The sequence below is a fragment of the Tribolium madens genome, unplaced genomic scaffold, assembly GCF_015345945.1.
Source record: "Tribolium madens isolate multiple individuals breed KSU strain unplaced genomic scaffold, Tmad_KSU_1.1 Scaffold_19;HRSCAF=116;Tcas5.2_LG9, whole genome shotgun sequence".
NCBI lineage: Eukaryota > Metazoa > Arthropoda > Insecta > Coleoptera > Tenebrionidae > Tribolium > Tribolium madens.
In genome coordinates, this window is record NW_025400983.1 from 10572466 (window position 1) to 10592510 (window position 20045).

Genomic DNA, 20045 nt, shown 5'->3' on the forward strand with positions numbered 1-20045 from the left:
TTATTTCTGTTTAAAGTTACTGTAACACAACACAAATTTTCTCGATTTTGCTTAGTATTTTTTCGTAAAAGTAATTTCCTTTATAATGTCTCTTCTAGATACTCGTAAAATATTTGTGTAATGGGATGAGGATGTAGTTGTTGAAGCAAATTTAATAAGCTCTCTCGGTTCGATTTGCAGATACTATCGTGGCGTCGGCAGCCAAGTGTGTAAACGTCCTTCAGCCCTTTGTCTTCCGGTAACGTGTCAGCCCGATCCTGCAGCGTTCCATCGTCCTCGAAAAGCGGCCCCAACTCCTACGGAAATTCAGCATTATCGCGGTCAAGAAGCTGCCTACGCAATTAATGACTACGTCATGAGAACGACGGCGGTCAAGAGAACGGACACCCGTCCTGTCGATTCCGAAGGAGACGTGAATTCGAGATTGAACGATCTGGAAAATTTCCTCACCAAATTCGACGACGAAGCCGAAGACGAAGGCGAAACCGAACAAGTCGAGATATCAGGAGTCAGCGAAATATCGAAGATTTTAAAACCGAAGGTGCCGCTGACACTAATTTTGACATTGAAACAACAAAAAAAACAACATTAACTCGTTCAATACTTCACACTAACAAAACGAAAAATTTACCTATCGTCCGCAAACAGCAGAGAAATTTTGCTTTTTACTAAATAGCTTTCTTACAGCCCAGTCAAATTAGAAAAATCGGTGGAAAAAAATCCTAGAGTTGGAATTTTTTTAAACGCTTTCTTTACACTTGGGTAGACATGTATCAAAAGTCCCTGAAGGTGGGTGGCGAGCTCGAGGAGGAGGAGGGGGTTAAAGGAAATTATCACTCCTGCAGGTTTTTATCTTCTCATCAAAACTAAAGCTTACAAAATTTCCTACAAAAATGGTCCTTTGCATTTTTGTTGTAAGACTAACCGTAAGCGAGTTATAGGGCACACAAAAAACATCATTTAAAAAAATGTGCTTTATCTGCATTTAAAACAGAATTAGTCTTGTAATTTAAAAAAAAACTGACAGTAAATTAAATTTAGTTGATCCAATACTTTATTAAAGGAAGGGGGAGTCACGAGGGTCTGTAAATACAAACTCATCTTTTATGTAATTTATGCAAAATTTTCTGTAGAAGTCTATTTCTGCATCAAAATTTCCTATAAAAATGGTCCTATTCATTTTTGTCGTAGGACTAAGCGTTGGCTTCAAAAGTTTGGAGTCTACATAAAATTGCATTAAAAATCCTTTGAAACACATTTCATTACCATATGGTAAGTATTTATACCAGATGAATAAAAAGTATGGAACCAAACGTTTTTTGCTTAAACTATTTATTTTTTGCAAAAACTAATTGATGAGTGATAAAGTACTATAAAAATGTGATGATTTAACAAGAATATTTTTTTTCGAAATTACCTTTTGTTTCTACAAAAAAAAATATTTTTTTAAATGGCAACTCACCATACAGGGTGATTCTTAAATAGACCGACAAAATTTTATCCTTAGTAGTATCAAATGAGAACATGCTGGAAAAAATATTTAAAAAATTCTTTGTTTAAACTTTCTCCACATAAAATTGATTAAAATTATTTTCGAAGTAAAGCGTACGCCACTGATGTGTTAGCACAGGTAGTGGAAACCATGGTATTAACGTGATGAAAATGTACTTGATCATTGCAACAATTCATAAACGCCGTAAGTGGCACGGATCAAGGGGGTTTTGCCCCTAAAAGGTATAAACGTAAAAAGGGTACAGTTTGTCTCTATTTATCCTTAGAAAGCTGTAATAAAATTTTGTCGGTCTATTTAAGAATCACCCTGTATAATCATTTTTCTCATAAAAGCTATGCTCTAAGGATTACAACTATCTGCTTTATATTTAATTTAAAAAAAAAAAATTTTTTCATATAAATTGCAATTTTGACAAAAAAAAAATCGCATAACTCAAAAACAAAACAAAATTTCGTTCTGAAAATACGATCACATTTTTTATATTACTTTAGTTTATATTAATTATTATTTTCTGGGGGCAAATGATTAAAAATAAAATCGCTTGSTTCCATACTTTATATTTACCCTGTATGTGTAGAGCGTTCCCTAACTAAGCTGGTATGCCTGAAAGGTGACTCGGGTGTAGACATTTAAACGGAGATGTAAATAAAAWTTTTGGATGAAAGAGAGAATCAATCTGTAAGGGGGTTAAATGGGGTGTAAATGTTTAAACAAAGATATAAACATAAAATTATTTAGAGGTGTACTAAAATCAGATTTTTCYAAAATTAGTTTTTAAGGGAATAAAATGGTGTACAGATTTAAAGGGATATAAAAACATAAAATTTAGAAAATATGATCCTTACAAAGTGTAGAAAAACAAAATTAAAAACATGAAATTTCGAATTTTGAGAGTGCAGAAGTTCACTGAGACGACACTTTATGAAAATCAGCATTTAATATTTACCCATAAACATAGCCCATGCGAAGAACGAGACTACTATAACTGAATCCTATACATAACATAGGTAATTATCTAGCATTATATCTCTATAATACACATAAGCCTATGGAATGGTTTTGTGAAACAGCTTTTTCCCATTTTATATCACTATATCAGAAATACACGCGGACAAAGTCGCAGGCATATGCTAGTTATAAGGATGACTCGGAAGACTTGATAAGACCCTCGTGGCACCTTCTAATAAACTGTTGGATTCAATACATTCAATACATTCTATTTTTTAATATTGTACTGAACAAGACTGTAATTCGGTTTTCAATGTTTAAGTTGAAGACGTAGATGCAGCATATGAGGACGACTCGGAAGACTTTATAGACTCTCTAATGAAGTGTTGCACTCAATAAATTAAATTTGCTTTCATTTTTTTCAAATCACAAGATTAATTCTGTTTTAAATGCGGATAAAGCACATTTTTTTAAATGATGTTTTTTGTCAGCCCTATAACTCGCTTGCAGTTGTCCTACAACAAAAATACAAAGGACCATTTTTGTAGGCTTTAATTTTGATAAGCAGCCAAAAACCGTTAGGAGTAATAGTTTCCGAGATATAAGCAAAATAACAAAAAAAGACACCTTCCCCCCCCTCCTCAAGCTCGCCCTCCACCTTCGGGGACTTTTGATATATGTCTACCCAAGAATAAAGAAAGCGTTTAAAAAAAAATCCAACTCTAGGATTTTTTTCCACTTTTGTCTAATTTGACTGGACTATTGACTAATAAATAAAATAAAAGTTCTCAGTGTTATAGTTCTAAATTGCGCTAAAATTGTAAAATTGGGTAGAGATTCGAAGCTTCTATTGTCACATCTCCCTTGTCACATTCCCACTAAACAATCCAGATATCTAAATCYCCCGATCCCCAGCGAAAAATATTTTGCGTTACACTATCGCCACTGCCATGTCACCTAAATAACCTCGTATAAAATAAATTTATTTCACTCAGGTCCCGGCATCGGTCAAGGCCAAACAACCCGACAAAATTATAAAACTTAGAGCTGTTAAAACAAATGTAACTGAAACTATCACAAGCCCCGAGAAAGTAAGTAAATTAGAAGTAAAAGAAGCACCTGAAGAACCCTTAAACGTACTTTTACAAAAATTAAATAAAGATAATCCCAAACCAAAAGAAACGAAAAGTGACAATGAAGTGAAACGAGAGTCGAAATTTAAGTCAGTAATGGGGAAGAATAGACAGTTTTGTATCGAACAAAAACCYCCACTTGACGATAACTCGGCATTGGAGTTGCACAAATCGAAAAGTTATATCGTGAGTCTAATTGATAAAGCTTTAAGTAGAGAATTGGGAACTGTTCCTGGCGACAAGTGCACGAGAAAAGAGGTAAAAATTTGATTCAACTAAAATTCGAATCACAAATTTTATTATAGTTTATGACAATGAGTCCTAAGAAAGCAATCGATTTGGTTAATCGGCACACATCTTCGACTAAAGGTGGAGAAAAAAACATCAATCTGGATGTCGCACAAGCAGGTTCTTCAAAGAAAGACGATCAGTGTGTTTGCAAAAACGGTATGGRTTGAAAATTCAATTTTTGGCTTCTATTTGTGTTCTATAAAAATGAAAGACACATCTGATTATTTTAAATTTATAAAGTAAGGCCGTCTTCCATTTGTTATTCTTAAATTAGCCACTCGGGAACAATCTAGTAAAAAAGAGAGTTTGAAATGATATTTACTTTTACGCTGAGGCTTCACTTTTGGGATAAACGTATAAAAAAACTAACATAATAAGATCAAGAAACCGGCCTAGCATCTTTGTTTACTTTCTGCCAATCAGGCTTATGCCGAGGAAAATGCTGGTGGGTTGAAATCCAGACGTCAACATAATACTCGAGAAAAAATGGCAATACGTGAAAGTGTAAGATCTATTTAAACAAAAAAAAAAAGAAATAGAGTTCTTAATACTTTGTTTCTATGCAAAAATAAAAAAAATAAGTATTATTAATTTACTTTAATACAAGTAAAAATTATAGATCCTATTTTGGATCTGTTTTAAAATACAACACAAAAGCGTTGGAAAAGAATGATTTAAATACTTTTTATCTACAATCACTCTATAAAYAGACTTTATTCCACACTTTAGATGCGTATAAAGTACCACTTTATCCACTAGTGGAATAAAGTAACTTTATTRCACTATAAGTAACCAGCGCACCGCGTAACAGCTTACTACGTTTAACCGAAAGCACCTTTGGCGTGACGTTTAAATGTCAGTTTAATTTTTAAGTAAGTTTGGAATAATTTGGGCCTGTGATTGTGGATAAAACGTTATARTGCAGTCGTATGTTAGTSGCGTTTTATCCACTTAAGAAAATTAACCGCTCGAACTGACGTTCTTGGGGTTAAACATTCTTGCGTGTATAAAATGCTACCTAACACACTCTTACAATAAATAACTATTATTTTAGTTTATCGTTATTTTTTTGATATTCTTTCAATTGGCTGAAACATCCCGATCTTAGAAAATATTTACCTATTGAAAAATAGGTATAGTGTCCTATACCTCCGAGGTAAAGATTTGCTTTATAACTATTTATGTATCAAGTAGGTACGCAAAATAGGGTTTTAGGGGACGAATCGTAATTAATGTCGAGGCGACTAGGAGTCGAGTCTTTAATGAGAGGAATCACCTAAAACCCTATTTTGCGTATGTGGAGCATACAAGGTTTTTTTGTTAAAACACCCAAAACACGAATTCACACCTCTTACTAATTAAAAAAATTTCGTTACCATAGTAACCAATTTTATTTTTTAGTCCACAAAAACTGTTTTTTTGAGTACCTAAAATAAGCGTTTAGGGTACTATTTTATTGAGTGCGGAAAAGACTCATTTTAGGGACTCAAATGAGTCCGCAAAAGAGCTTTTGGGAGCGTATACAAAAATAATTTTTTTCAATAGCATTTCAGAAAAACTTATTTCGAATAAGTTTTAGGTAAAAATTCTTTACTTTTCGGGTTTACCTTTTTATGATTATTCACTTTTTATTTATATTTGTGCTTTCAAATTAAAATTAAAATCGAATTAAGGTATTTTTTACATTTAATTGTTATAATTTAGAACTCTTTAGAATTCTTTACTTTTCGGCTTTACCTTTTTATGATTATTCACTTTTTATTTATGTTTGTGCTTTCAAATTAAAATTAGAATCGAATTAAGGTATTTTTTACTTTTAATTGTTATAATTTAGAAATATATTTTATTCACAATCACCCATGCAGTATGCCGGACACTAACCTTTTAAAGGTTGGGAAACACGTCATTATACATATCTCATGAAGAGTAATAAGTAATAACATTACTTTTCTTGGGCGGTAATATGCAGGATTGCCAACGTTAAGATTACAAAAATACTAGGGARTTTTTCTTTCAAATTGTGAAGTCACGCATAAAATTTTTGCTAAATTTTTGGACCTTAACTTCGTTAGAATTTTGTTTTATTCAAATTTATGACTAAATATAATGTGATTGTGAARAAAATAGCATATAAACCTCGATGGTAATGGCATTACCCCTTGTGCTTTACATTTACGCCATATTTACCACCTTGTTTGTAATGTACTATTAACACCTACCTTCTTCTATTACATTTCTAATAACAACCACGTTGTTACATTTTATTTTCACATTTTTGGACGAATTTTCATCGTATTTTCATGATTATTTAAAAGAACAGTCCGAAACCCATCACGCACTTTCAACAACTGGCAAACAAGACGCAATTCTAATAACAAAAAAGTGGTGAAAATTGATAAGCGCTCACAAAAAACAATGCATTGTAYTGATTAAGAAGATGCAATGAATTTTATCAAGGTTATTTTCAGTATTCTGTAAATAATAATTATTCCCAAATTAAAAGGCACTAATTGTGTCAAGCAATATCTAGGASATGTAAAATATTTGAAATTTATAAACAGAACTACAGATATCTGTGATTTTGATCTTACTATAAAAATTTGTCCAAAAACAATGAGGCAAACATAATTTTTGACATAAATACGTATTTGGTCTTGCATGCCTTTTACTTTTAATCTTACTTATTTTGAATCCTCCAATCACAACAAGGAAAATTTAAAATTACAATAAGTATTTAAATTTGCAGTGTAGCGTGAAAAGCAGCAAGCGTTAATGTCGGTTGGTAAACTCACGGAGAGAGAATTGTAATTTCAGCTTTGAAACAAAGTTTGCGTATATTCTTACCGGACTCAGTTCCAAACTTCATTTAAAATACATAGTTGTTGAGCCGGAATTTCAAGTTCATAAGAGTGTGCGCAGTAGAAACAGCAAATTTTCTAAAATTAATCAAATCTATTTTTCAGAAGAGCCTTTATACTTGAAGCAACTGAAACAACTCCGATGGAGCCACCTGAGACACATTCAACGCGAAGCCAAACGTCTTGCCGACTTGGAACGTTTCCTCGACTCGTTCAGCGAAGGAGAGAGTCCACCGTAAAAGTTTGATATAATTTTTATTTTACAAAATTTATACAATAAACAACAATCGTATAAGTTGGAGTCAATAACTCCCAGTTCCATGAACTTAAAAATAAGATAAAATCCATTGTTATTCCGAGCGTAGACGCAAACAATTTACGAAATGTATCTTTGGAATTTTTTTCCCACAGCTGATTTATGATGTTGAAAACAATCCCTACCTCTCATCGGTGCATGGAAAGCACTTTCCCGAACGGAAATCTTCGTGCGATTCACAGGGGAATGCCGGAAAATGACGTCGAAGCGAAACCGAGTCAGTAAAGAACTTATAGGCCCATCTATGGTTACAAAGCGATCGTCCCTTGACGACAGACGCTAAAAATCCAACACATTTACCACAAATACAAAGTTTATTTTATGTCGGAGAAACTCAAAGGAAAAGTTGATTCGATTTATAATAAATAATAAACCTGCAGCAAAATTTATGAAAGAGCTTCAAAGATCAATCGATACTGGCTTAAATGGAGGGTGTTTCTAGCATTTTCGTCGTATTATGTTGTTAAAATTATTTTTATTTAATATGATAATTTAATATGACGAAAAACATTGTACCACGTGCTGTTAAGGGTCATAAAGACCGCGAAAGGATTACAACAACTTCCTCGGTCGTTATGTCCTTCTTAACAGCCCTAAATATGTAAATAACTACAACATTCAGCAATTTACAATCGTTAAGTTCTTAATAACACCCTAGTAAAACACAGGGCTGTTAAGAGGGTTTTAACAGCACACTTCTCCTTAACGTCTGGTTAATAGTTTTGTCACTTCAGATTTTAAACATTTTTAGAATTTGAAATACAGGGTGACCCAATGAAAACGAGTCAGAAACTAAAAAGAAAACGAAACAAGTCAATTTTGTTTCCAAGAGGGACATTTTTTACCGTAATTTTTAAAGCACACCCAGTAACTCTGTAACCCCCACACACCCCAACTTTAAACATTCAAATGGCCCTACCCCACTTGTGGGTATGAAAGCTATTTAAACAAGTTTTCAAAACTTTTTACGAAAATTAAATCAAAGCATCAATTCTTGAGATACAGGCTGTTCTAATATGAACAAACGGCCGCATATCACTTAAATTGCGGAAGTGAATGTCCCCCCTAGAAACAAAATTGAACTGTTTCGGCGTTTTTGCAAAGTCTTTTTAGTTTCTGAGATATTCGGGGTGGCTCGTTTTCATTGCGCCACCCTGTAGATTGTTTCCGGGAGGATTAAGGCCCTTCGTCGGGTCTCAAACATCTATTTTTTTAACAGCTATAATAATATGTAAATTACCATTTGAAGCCTTATTTTGTGTAATTTTGCYTAAACACAATGATTTTTTTAGTTTTAATTTCTCTTTAAGACGAATGAACTATTCGATAAATATTTGACAGAAACGATCAACTGTCTTGATATAATTTTTATTTTACAAAATTTATACAATAAACAACAGTCGTATAAAAACATATTTACAGTCATTAAATAAAAATAAATATATTACATCTAGCTGGAGTCTTTTAACGGAATATACTTCCTTTGTGGATTAACGTCGAAAACCGGTAAGTCGACGTAAATCGCTTTGGGTTTTTTCGAGGCGTCTACGACTAAATCGTCTTGCATCGATTCCAGTTTCATCTCGAGGATGTTTTTACGCACATGGAGGTCATCACGGGCTCTCCGACTCGCCGCACTTGTCGTTTCCGTTTTTGGAGTCGTAGTTTTCTTTTTAATTTTTTGTATGTGTGTGTAAGGAGTAGTCGATGCTTTGCTAGTGCTTAAGTCTTCTTCAACCGGTGGCGGGTCGAATTGTTTATTATCGAGGTTTCTCTTCGCACTTTGACGCGGGGTTTTCGTCGTACTCGTCGTCGTTGTATCTTCCGCTTCCTCCTCTTCCTCCACGTTTTCTTCGTAAGTCAAAGGCACGTATTTGGGTTTTTCTCGAGGAGTGATTATATCACTGATAAATTTCGGAGTGTAAGTACTGACCAAAGGTAGGATCGTCTCTCTGGCATACTTCTCCGCTTGCTCGAACATCTTGGCGAGACGCTGGGGCAGGAACTGAACAGTCGTCGCAATCATTTCCAAAGGATTCTCCTCGGTTTTGATTGCTTTTGACCCYTCCTCCCGCTTCCATTTGGCCTCTTTTGGCTTAGCTGAGGGTATTGAAGGAATCCACTCGTTTTGATCTTCCACGTCATAAAAATTATACGAAATTTCTTTATTAGTGCTTGTAAGACGCGATAAAAAATCGTTTTTTACAGCTGGCTCTAATTTAAAAGCGCCGAAATTCCGAGATGTTGTGGGTCCCAAAATTGGCTCGGTTATCTCAGGTTTATCTCTGTCGGGGTCATGTGACCGGCCTATTTTATTCGGATGAGGCTTCAAAATCGGCTCAACTATCTCTTTAACCGGACTTTCTTTTCCTTTATCTGGCTTTAGAATTTTCGTGTTGAAAGCTCGACTAGACTCTGCTTCTTCAATATCGGACACTCTGTTATCCTCATCGCGTTTCCAATCAATTGAATTTCCATTTTTTTCTTTTTTGTACTCTTTTTCCAAGTCTTCGGGGCCGATCCGGACCACCGGAGTCGGGATGAAATTCTTTATTTTCGACGTTGCGTTTAAAGGAAGATTTAGAGGATTAGGGTCGTGAACCCGGTCCTCTGCTTCCTTCTTCGCGTATTTTCCGGGTAAATTACATTCACCGGGATATAAAGGAAGAGTCACCGGAACGCCGGAGTCCAGAATTAGATTCTTTTTGCAAACAGATGATCTAAAAGCGAATTCAAAGATTTGAAAAATTTCAGTCTTGAAGAAACTCACGTTTTGCCAAAACTATCACTAATGGTAATCTTATCCATCCTCCATTGGGTCAACCCAGATGACAACCAACCACTGTATGCAGTGTAGAGAATTTGGACACTCGTAGGTTCCGATAATATTGGGTGCGGGACCAAAATCCGAGAAATTGATTCACCCAATTTCATTTCTTCGTCTTCTTTCCTAATTTCATTAATTATTAAAAAGTTTTTTTTGGTAGAAAAAATAGTCATTTTGTTATACCTAGTCATCATAAATGTCTCATTGAAGGTCGAATCCCCTATTAGCGTAATTTGAATTTTTCCATAAGATACAATGGGGACCGCGCTATTTGACGTTTCAATTTTGACATGATACTGGTGGGCGCAGAAGGGCTCTTCGTCTCTTGTAATGAGATATAATTGTCCTCGACCTTTGGACCTATCAGCGTAATACCCCATATTGCCGCAGTTCCTTAAAATTAAACGAGAAAAATGTGTTGAAAATAAGTTAAAATTTGTTATTATTGCTTAATTTTTTATTTTGCCAATTAGCCGTACCTCTCATCAGTACATGGAAAACACTTCCCCGAAAGAAAATCTTCGTACGATTCACAAGGGAATGCCGGAAAATGACATCGAGGCGAAACCGAGTCAGTAAAGAACTTATAGGCTCGTCTATGGTTACAAAGCGATCGTCCCTCGACGGCAGACGCTAAAAATCCAACACATTTACCACAAATACGAAGTTTATTTCTATTTCTAATAAAACTGCAGCAAAATTTATTAAATGACTTAACAATAATATATGAATAACAATATTAAAAAAAAAGATAAAACAAGCTTCTTTATTCGATTCGATTCGAAATAAAATCCGAAAACCTAACATAATACACTTTTCGTAAAATCTCCATCGTTTTTATGTTCCTATCAAACGATACTCTTAAGGCTCTTAAAAGTTCATCATTCTTTTTGAGCGATTCGGCAAGAAAATAGAATTGTGGTATAAATATTACAAAGATTATTTCCAGCACATGTCAAATTTACAATTTCCACCAATAGCATGTCATTGTCATCCAATCATAAGCGTCTTTTGCAATAAAACCTGTTTTCGTGCTGTCATTGAATGATAAAACTGCTCTTCCTGCTGTCACTGAAGTGATTAATCTTCTTGTTCTCATGTCAGATGAATTTTTTGCTTTATAATTTTTTTTAATTTGTATTATTTATTAAGTGCTTTTCAAAATAATCTAATCGAATATAACTTTTTGTCTCAAATATAAATTTCCAAATTCAACTCGTCAAATTGTCATCACAAAAAAGTTTTCGTAAAATTCAAAAATTTAGTCGATAAAAAACGATGGTCTGTTATATTACTATGTATTGATTAAAATGCTAAAATTATTATGATTGTCATCTCATTTGTAAATACAGAGAAAACGATGATTAATAAAAAAGTCTGGGATGAGGGATTTTGCATTACACAAGTTAAAACTGCCTTTTTTTACCTAAAAGCAAGTTTTTTTAATCTCTCATTTTYAATCAATTTCTTGTTTAAAAACGTGAGAAAAACGCTGGGAATTGGCTGAAATATAGCTATTAAGACAACTAGAGTTTTAAACTATAAAACTCGTGTTGTTTTCAAAATTTTTTGCAACACTAATATTGAATCAGAAATTTTACAAAATTCAGAAATTATTACAAAGAAGTATATCAAAATAACGTCTAAATTGACAAAAAATATGCATCAGCGTATTTTATAAACTTATAAGATACGTTGCTGTTGGCGACGTACATTATAGCGTATTTTAACGCAAGTAAGCAAGTATAAGGTACCAGTGTTGCAAAAAAAATATTAATATCACCTAAAAAATAGATTTTCGTACTTATTTTGGTAAAATCTCTTACTTTGAAGCAATTCCTGGCTGCAAAACATGCTAAATCGCTAGGAAATTGCTGAAATAGTGTTGCGTTAAGCAAGTTTTTTTTTAATTCGTTCGTAAGTAGAAACAATAAAATTAAAAAGATATTACGAAAAATTTGTTTTTTTAATTAAAAACACAAATTTAGTAGTGTTTTTTACGAGTATTACTAATCTTCACTTTAGCATTAATCAATTATTAAAATCTCTTTGTAACTTAAGCTTATTATGCCATGAACATGGTTGTTTGCTTGTAGGTGAATGTTATCATAAAATGTTTGCAGAACTTCCCTAAAATAGTAGTTTACCCTTACATGAATCATGGGATTGGGAAAAAATGGCTAAACTAGTGAACTTTTCTCGGAAGTAATTAATTAAATAAAAACTTGTTATGATGCGGAAAACGGGAATAAATCACGTTTTAATTAAGTATCTGGCTCCAAAGTTTCCCGTTGATTGGAAATTGCTCGACCTCTGTCTTGCCCGGAAGCCCAACTTACACCAAATGATATCGCTGACAGCGCCGACAAACAAATTGCTGCACCCTTTCTGCATCCTTCCTCCGTTCGGATAAAAATCGACGTGCCCCATGGGTTGGTAGGACCCCAGCCCCCCTAGGATAAGATTCTCTCCATTACTATGAATGACGTCGACAAAATCGGCGTCGCTTTGGTCCAGTCTCGCCCTTGGGTCCTGCGACTCGAAAAGGGGTCCCGCAGGGTCCAGCCCCGTGATTCGGCTCAAATTGCCCAATTCGGCCCCGGCGAAGCCCGCCACATGCGCCCCCAGGCTGAACCCCACCAGATGAGTGCTCCTTAGTGACAAACCGTTATTATCTACTAATCCTCTAAGGAGCATCGCCAGTTGCTTGCCGACGAGGCGAGTGTTTGCGGCGGCTTTAACGTAATTAGGCAGTATCGCCCCCTTCTCCCAATCGACGCAAATCACATTAACCTCCTCCTGCGACACGAATCGATGAGATTAACGCGGAGGTAACAACCAAAGACTTACCACCGCCATGAGAGCGCTGCGCATCTCGTAGACCCATATGTGGCTGCAGTCGCTGCCGAAGCCGTGGATGAGGACCTTCGTGGGAAGGCTGTTGTTGAAGCCTTGTTTGGCCCATTCGAAAGCTTCTTTGATGGATGAGAAAGCGACTTCGGCGGGGCTAGAACCGCTTCGACGGCGGCCGTGTCCGGGGTACAGCAGGAACTTGGTGTCGATCTCCTCCGGTTTGCTTGGCAACATGTCCAAGTAACCGAAAGGGCCGGAGGCTTCGAAACATCCCAAGTCGCCGTAACAAACCGAGGAGTCCTCGCGTTTGATTCTGGAAACGATTTGACTTCGTGATCTATGATGCACATCAATGAATTGGCACAGAACGATTCAAAAAGAAAAACCAACAAATTTACCTATTGGTTTAATATCACCGAGGTGTATTGAACTGGTAAATAAAACTGTTATTAAAAAGTATTTTTTTTATTAAAAATTCGAATTCGAATCGTAGAAATATGGTAATAGGCTTTAATTTTACTTAAAGAAACGTGAAAACAGTGCGCCTCATCCTACGATAATTATTATGATTTATTATTGCCATGTTAGTATCTGATAATCAGCAGTTAGAATGCCAATTAAATAATAAATTATTTGTGATAAATTATGGTTTGAAGGAYCATAGTAAGAAACAAAGTGGATTTTATGCATAACTTAAGTATATCCCGTTTTAAACTAACTGTCACAACTTWTTTTTTTAGATTTCCTTGAGTAAAGATTCTTTTTTATACGGAGTGTTTACGGTTTCGCTTGAAAAAATATACTTTTTGTCATTTTGTTTCCCGCAATTTGTACAAAGTTGTAATTATAAAATTTAATCTTGTTACAATTTAAAATATTAAAAATAAAAATTGAATTTTACCAAATTTTGAAAACCTAGTGCACACATCATTGTTTTCATTGTAGTGTATAGGTATTGGTTTACTTATGTATAATTAAATTAAATATTACAGATAAGTGTGTTCTTTCAGAAAAAAAAWTMMWYYWTMGMWKKAWTWAAWWYGGYAAAAWWAAAAAAGTTAAAAAAMGGCCAGTAGAAAAAAATWGTGTTTTGAAATATTTTGCATGTCTTTGATTAGTCCATTAGTCCATCCACTTGTCAATGAGTTTTAATTATTGTAATAATTAAAAATTATTGCTTTAAGATACTTACGACGACATATGTTCGCCCACTGCAATTGATAAATTTGTCAAATGTCAAATAGTTTGTCAAAATACTCAGTTTATWCAATTGCTCAATTCAAAGATTTAAAATCGATAACAGAGAGAAACAGTCAAAAAATTCAACTCATTCAATTCCAGTTTATTTTAAGAGTAAAAATCGGTACTTAATTATTTATTTTATTCTCAATGGAATAAAGTACCAGATTATTAGTCAAAGACGAAATAAACCTCGTTTTATTCCCTATTAGAGGAAGAATAATTTTTCCTTTAAAAATTTGCACAATAATAACTTTCGATTACCCGCTGTTTTGCAATCACTCAGTGGAATGATAACCTTAAAAACCTTAAGTAGAAAAACAAATGTAAATGTAAATAAAGTAAGTTTAAAGTTAAATATAAAAAAGTACATCAAAAATACATTACAATTCGTTCAACATTAGCAAAATTATTCAGAAATTTTTTTGTAAAATATATTTAATATACAGGGTGTTCCGTTTTAATTGTTACAAATTTAAACAGGTGATAGGATATTCAATTCTAAGACAAAAGTTTCCTWTAAACATGAATCGAAAAATGCTTAGTAAGAGAGCTACACCCCCTGAAAGGGGGCTAATAGGTTTTTGCTAATATTTCAGAAACCATTTAAGATAAAATTACTAAATTTGGTACAGATGATAACCTTTATACACCTAAACGAATTCAAACATCAAATGTCGAAATTTTTAATCAGGGGCGTCCGAAACTGGTGGGGTTTAGGGTAAAAAAATACCCTATCTATTTTGGCTATAGTTTCTTTAGTTATGCATTGACCAAAATGGTGGTCACTTTGAACAACTCCTTTAGATTTAGGAAAATTCATCTAATTAATGTTATTATTGTTACTGTAATGTAATGTTAATTAGTTGAGGTTGATTAAAAAATATGAATTTCTTGCTTTTATTATTCTGTAAATTCTGATTTATTTGAATGTTGTATTGGTGTGTAACATAAATTTTAAATTAATTTTATTCAAAAARAATAAGTCGTATCGACACAAAAGAGACCTTTCTGTGATAAACTATCGAATTTAAGATTTTGTTGCTGAAAGTACCGAGAAACTAAAGCCAAAATAAATAGGGTATTTTTTTACCTTAAACTCCCCCTGTTTCGTACGCCCCTGATTAAAAATTTCGACATTTGATGTTTGAATTCGTTTAGGTGTATAAAGGTTATCATCTGTACCACATTTTGTAATTTTATCTTAAATGGTTTCTGAAATATTAGCAAAAACCTATTAGCCCTCTTTCAGGGGGTGTAGCTCCCTTACCAAGCATTTTTCGATACATGTTTATAGGAAACTTTTGCCTTAGAATTGAATATCCTATCACCTGTTTAAATTTGTAACAATAAAAACGGAACACCCTGTATTTAAAATCCCCTTTTGAGAGTGACTTTGAGGCAACTTTGATTAAAAAATCACAAAGAAGATATAAACTGACATAAAAGCATAATTAACTACAATAATTAATTTCTCTATAAAAGAGCACTTTTTTCGTTAGTTAGTTGAAAGTAAATTAAATAACATTTCTGGCTTCGTCTTTAAATGCCGCCTACGTTGTTTTTAAATATTAAAAATATGAGAAACCGAATATATTTTCAACGTTGAAAAATGCATTTATTAAAAAATGTTGGTTATTCACTCAGTTTTTTATCCGTTCGCTATAATTTTTAATTAATTTGGAGACAATCAAAATACAAAATTAACATATAAATTGACAAAAAGCGAATTTTCTGTATCATAGTATACACAATAGATGATAATACCACACAACTCGAAAGTGCTGTACATTTCACCTTCAAGGCAAAATCTTGCTTGATTTAATTTTTCACTGAACTTATTTTAATTAAATCTTTCTTCATTCACTTGAAAGAAAAATGCGTTCGCTCGTGACTTTAAACCACCACTCTATCTTTGCCATTCAAGTCATTTCCTTAGCTTTAGGGGAAAAAAAATCGTAGTGCAATCGAGCCAACACCATTTGAATAATGAAAACAGTACACAAAGCAATGATAAAAGCAAAATACAAACCTGGCATTAATTTTCTTAAGCTCCTGTCTTTTCTGCCATTCGTTTATAGATGTAACAACGGATTTGTATATTTCAGCGTCGTTGAGCTCGTCTAATGCTTCCAGGGACGGGCTGAGCCAAGGCACCGGTGTTCCTTCAATAAAACGAATGCAAATTATTCGAGTAATTTGTTAACCGACATGTCGCAACGTTAATTAAAATTTCGGTTGTAATTATGTACGGTACGTTAACTCTCATGGCATAAAAAATATGTTTGTTAAAGAAGCCTTGGTTTACTTCTGGCGCAAGAGCTTGCATTAGGGAAATGAGTTGAGCGAAAGAGTAAAAAATAAAGTCGGGGTTGCGACTACTTGTCATTAAATTATTATCAACTCAAACCTATATTTGTTTGTAATACAATCATGTAACAATGGATAATTTCTGTTTCCATCATCATGACCCACTTGTCCGTATTTTTAAAACTATATCTACCAAAATGACCAGTCCTACTTTTATTTTAAGTGGAGTATCGCCCCCATAGACCCACCCAATCCTCATTTAGTTTTAGAAAATGTAGAAATAGATGTCTTCAAGATACATAAAATACTCAACAGAGAATAGAAAGTCTTTAGAATCTAATACGATTATAAATTATGCACTTATCTACGAGTATTACACGATATTGATAGAATTATTATTTATTTCTGTTTTATTAGTCAAGGTTGCCATTGTACAAAGAAGCCTTTGACAAACAGCCTCTTGGAAATAGTTGCGTAATTTATCTTTATTAGCTTCTACAGGCATACAATACGTCTATTAAACAAACTTTTGATATGACTTGCAATGTTGCAAAGTTCCACTTAATTTACTCCATGTTGAAATTGTTTCAAATAGAGTTACGAAGAACTTTAAGTAAAAGTTATGTACAAGCGTATTTAGTACTTAATGTAAATACAATAACATTGACATGTTGACACAATTTGATCTATTGATGTTAATGTTGATGGCATGACGGCAATAAAATTCKGCAGGTGTTTGTATACAATTTTTACTAAATATTTGCCAAACAGATTACACGGTTTACTCCCAATTCAGACTAGTATTGAAAAAAAAACTGTCTAATTTTCACTTTTGTGTATAAATTTAAAAAAAAAATCGTAATTTAAACACGAAGATTTGCTTATGTTAAAAGTTCTAATATTTAAATAAACAKATCCACTAATCTGTTTTGATATAATTCCAACTAAATCTACTTCCTTTAATCTGTTACAAAATTTCTATATTATGTTAACAACTTAATTCGCTAATTTGTTTCAAAGTACGTAAATGAAATCGCAGGCTCCTTAGAGACCTTATAAGTTTATATTTTGGGTAAACTACGTAGATATTACACAGTCTGAATATTAATGTTTGTTTTTACACAGAAAACCGAAAGCTTATTATAACGTGTATTACCGCAATGGTAGAAAAAATATAAAAGGTATTTAATTAGCGGGTATTTTTAAATTTTGTGTCATTTATTCCAATTTGGAATAATTCTCACACGGCACGATGCGGTAATAGTGAAATCTAAATCAATTAAAAAATTAATTATATAAACGCTCGTTTATGGGTTATATCGGACTGTTTGAATCAAATGAGTAAAATACAGGCGTAACAACTAGTTTTCAAAAATGTAATTGCAAAATTATTGTTGTAATTATTAGTTTTTAGATACGACCATTAAATTATTACTGAAACGTCACTTCAACATTAAATGTTGATAAAGTTATTGTTTTGCTTTATTCACTGTGGACAAATTACGTCAAAAATTCAACACGTGAAAAGTGTTTATTTCTTGGGAAGAAATTTAAAAAAAATCGTTTCACATAGAGAATGTTTGTGACACTTGTTTATCAATATACTATAAAAACACTGTAATAATTACACTATGTAAAGTATATCAACGTTCAAATTCTACAAAACTGTTACCTAAAAGTTCTATATTACCTCTCTTGAACGGATGGATAAATAAAAATGTCTGTTTAGAATCGCAGTTTTGCTATTCTTTTTTGTTTCATCTAAACTAGGAAAAAGTATATGCCTCAAGCTAATTTTATCTATTGATGAACCAATAAATTCTATCCAACAAATTCTATTTACATTGAATTAGTAGATTATGTTATTAAGGGACTTRATAGCATAATAATCCAGCTGAGCTACATAAAGTTACTTTTAGCCCGCATAACATATATTATTTTATCTTCAAACCTTTTCAGATAAATTAAAAATAATAGGTAAATAAATTTATCGGCAAACGTCAAAAAATGGCACTTTAGTGTGTAAATGATAAGAGGATAAGTTCTACCTACTTAAAAATGCGTAGGCTTAAAAAGAAATCTTTTAGTTAGAGTAATCTAGACACAAAAGTGTTACTTTGACAATGGCAAATAAAGAACATTTCTGGTAAAACTAAGGCTTCTAAAAAAACTCATTGATTACTATAAAATTTCCAATTTACTTAATTATATCAATACCTATGTGGCCTCACATTTTATAGAATAGTTCATTATTATTATTATTAGATATTATTAAATAACTAGCACCACAGATTTGGTACATTTACGGGGCAGACGGATTTCAGAAAATTATACGGTATTATGTGAAAGTACTCGTAGGTAGCTTTTATGTTAAATTCTTTGCAGTTAAATATATCAATTATGTGTTCGACACTGTGATAGTTGCGACACATGGTTTGTATAGGGGCAAACTGTAGAGATAGTTCTTGAGCAAGGTAAGTAAAAAAGAGTAGGTATTAGTTCTGGAAGCTAACCTGGGCACATGTAGATATAATCTATTTAACAAATCAGGACATTCAACACCACCATTTACGATGCAAAAAAAGTACAACTTCTTCGATTTAAACTGACAACTAGAAGATCAGAGTGAATAAATTGAATAAATCTCATCAATTCTGTAATTAAGTATTTTAGGAAGCCTCTGGATTTTTTCAGGTTAAATTTTGTGAGTTTGACCAACATAGGCAAATTCTAATTTGAAACGGATAAAGGCAAAGTATAAAATTTTTAAGATATTTGTATACAATTTTTTTCCGTTTCTTATAATAATATGGGATCTAAAAATTAGCTTACTGTCGAATACGACACACAAATCTTTAACCTCTTTTGCCCTTTGTAAGGAAACTTCGTTAATAGTACAGAGTGGTTATAAATGATTTTCATCTAGCCAGCTGTGAATTTTCCATGTAAAATAAAAAATGCCGCTTTACAAAAATAGGGGTACCTACTTGTTGTAACTCAAAATTAAAAAATCGCCGTTTACTAAGCGTCCACTTCGAAAATAGAGTTCAATTATAAACTTGTTTTCTTCCAAAGTATTCATTATTATCAATTATTATTGGAAATTAGTTGAAACAATAAACATTTAATTAACAATTTATAAGTGACACTAATGACAGAACTAGAGCTTTCAAAAAAGTAGAGCGGCACAAATAAAGTTACATGCAAAAAAATTCCAAAGCTGGCTAGATGAAAATCATTTATAACCACTCTGTATAATCATAGAGAAATATTTCAGTTCTAGAACAATAAGATACAAATGAACATTTACTAACATTAATCGGCAAACTATTTTTGGAGCACCAGTTGTCAATTTTAAGAAGGTCTGCTTGCAAACTTAGACTGTCATTTAAAGATGTTATTTTACGAAAGATTTTTAGATCGTCTGCGTATAATAATGTACTAGCCTTAAGATCAACTGTTGAAAGATGAAGGCAGAGGACCCAAAATAGAACCTTGGGGGACAACAGATGTCGCTAGTATTCGTGTTGAAGTAAAAGGACGGTAAAAGATAACTTGATTACGATCTGTTAGGTAAGACTTAAAAAAGTTAACTAAAGATGTTGATAACCCGATGTTTTGTAAAAGTTTACGGTGATCTAAAGTCTGTTTTTTTTTAAATGGAAATGCCAAACAGTCTTAACGTTGGCATCACTAGTAAATTAGTTCATCGTAATTTTAATAAAGGAAGTTGGCAGTTCCGGTTTCTTGAATTAAT

At 33.0% G+C, this 20045-nt stretch overlaps 2 protein-coding genes across 2 annotated transcripts in view; one reads left to right on the top strand and one right to left on the bottom strand.

The window, feature by feature from the left end:
- Nucleotides 1-184: 184 nt before the first annotated feature.
- On the top strand, nt 185-7038 carry LOC123015398. The gene is made up of 4 exons (XM_044415090.1): nt 185-541; nt 3457-3852; nt 3900-4041; nt 6849-7038. The coding sequence occupies exons 1-4, from the start codon at nt 356-358 to the stop codon at nt 6980-6982; spliced, it is 858 nt and encodes a 285-aa protein (XP_044271025.1). The 5' UTR covers nt 185-355; the 3' UTR covers nt 6983-7038.
- Nucleotides 7039-8411: 1373 nt separating this feature from the next.
- The window catches only part of LOC123015178, a 26386-nt gene continuing 14752 nt past the window's right edge, over nt 8412-20045 (bottom strand). The window contains exons 3-9 of the mRNA XM_044414775.1: nt 16011-16143; nt 12737-13052; nt 12226-12685; nt 10366-10519; nt 10070-10279; nt 9830-10009; nt 8412-9779 (exon numbers count right to left, since the gene is read on the bottom strand). Coding sequence (XP_044270710.1) covers nt 8510-9779; nt 9830-10009; nt 10070-10279; nt 10366-10519; nt 12226-12685; nt 12737-13052; nt 16011-16143 — 2723 coding nt within the window. The 3' untranslated portion in view covers nt 8412-8509. The remainder of the gene's footprint in view (nt 9780-9829; nt 10010-10069; nt 10280-10365; nt 10520-12225; nt 12686-12736; nt 13053-16010; nt 16144-20045) is intronic.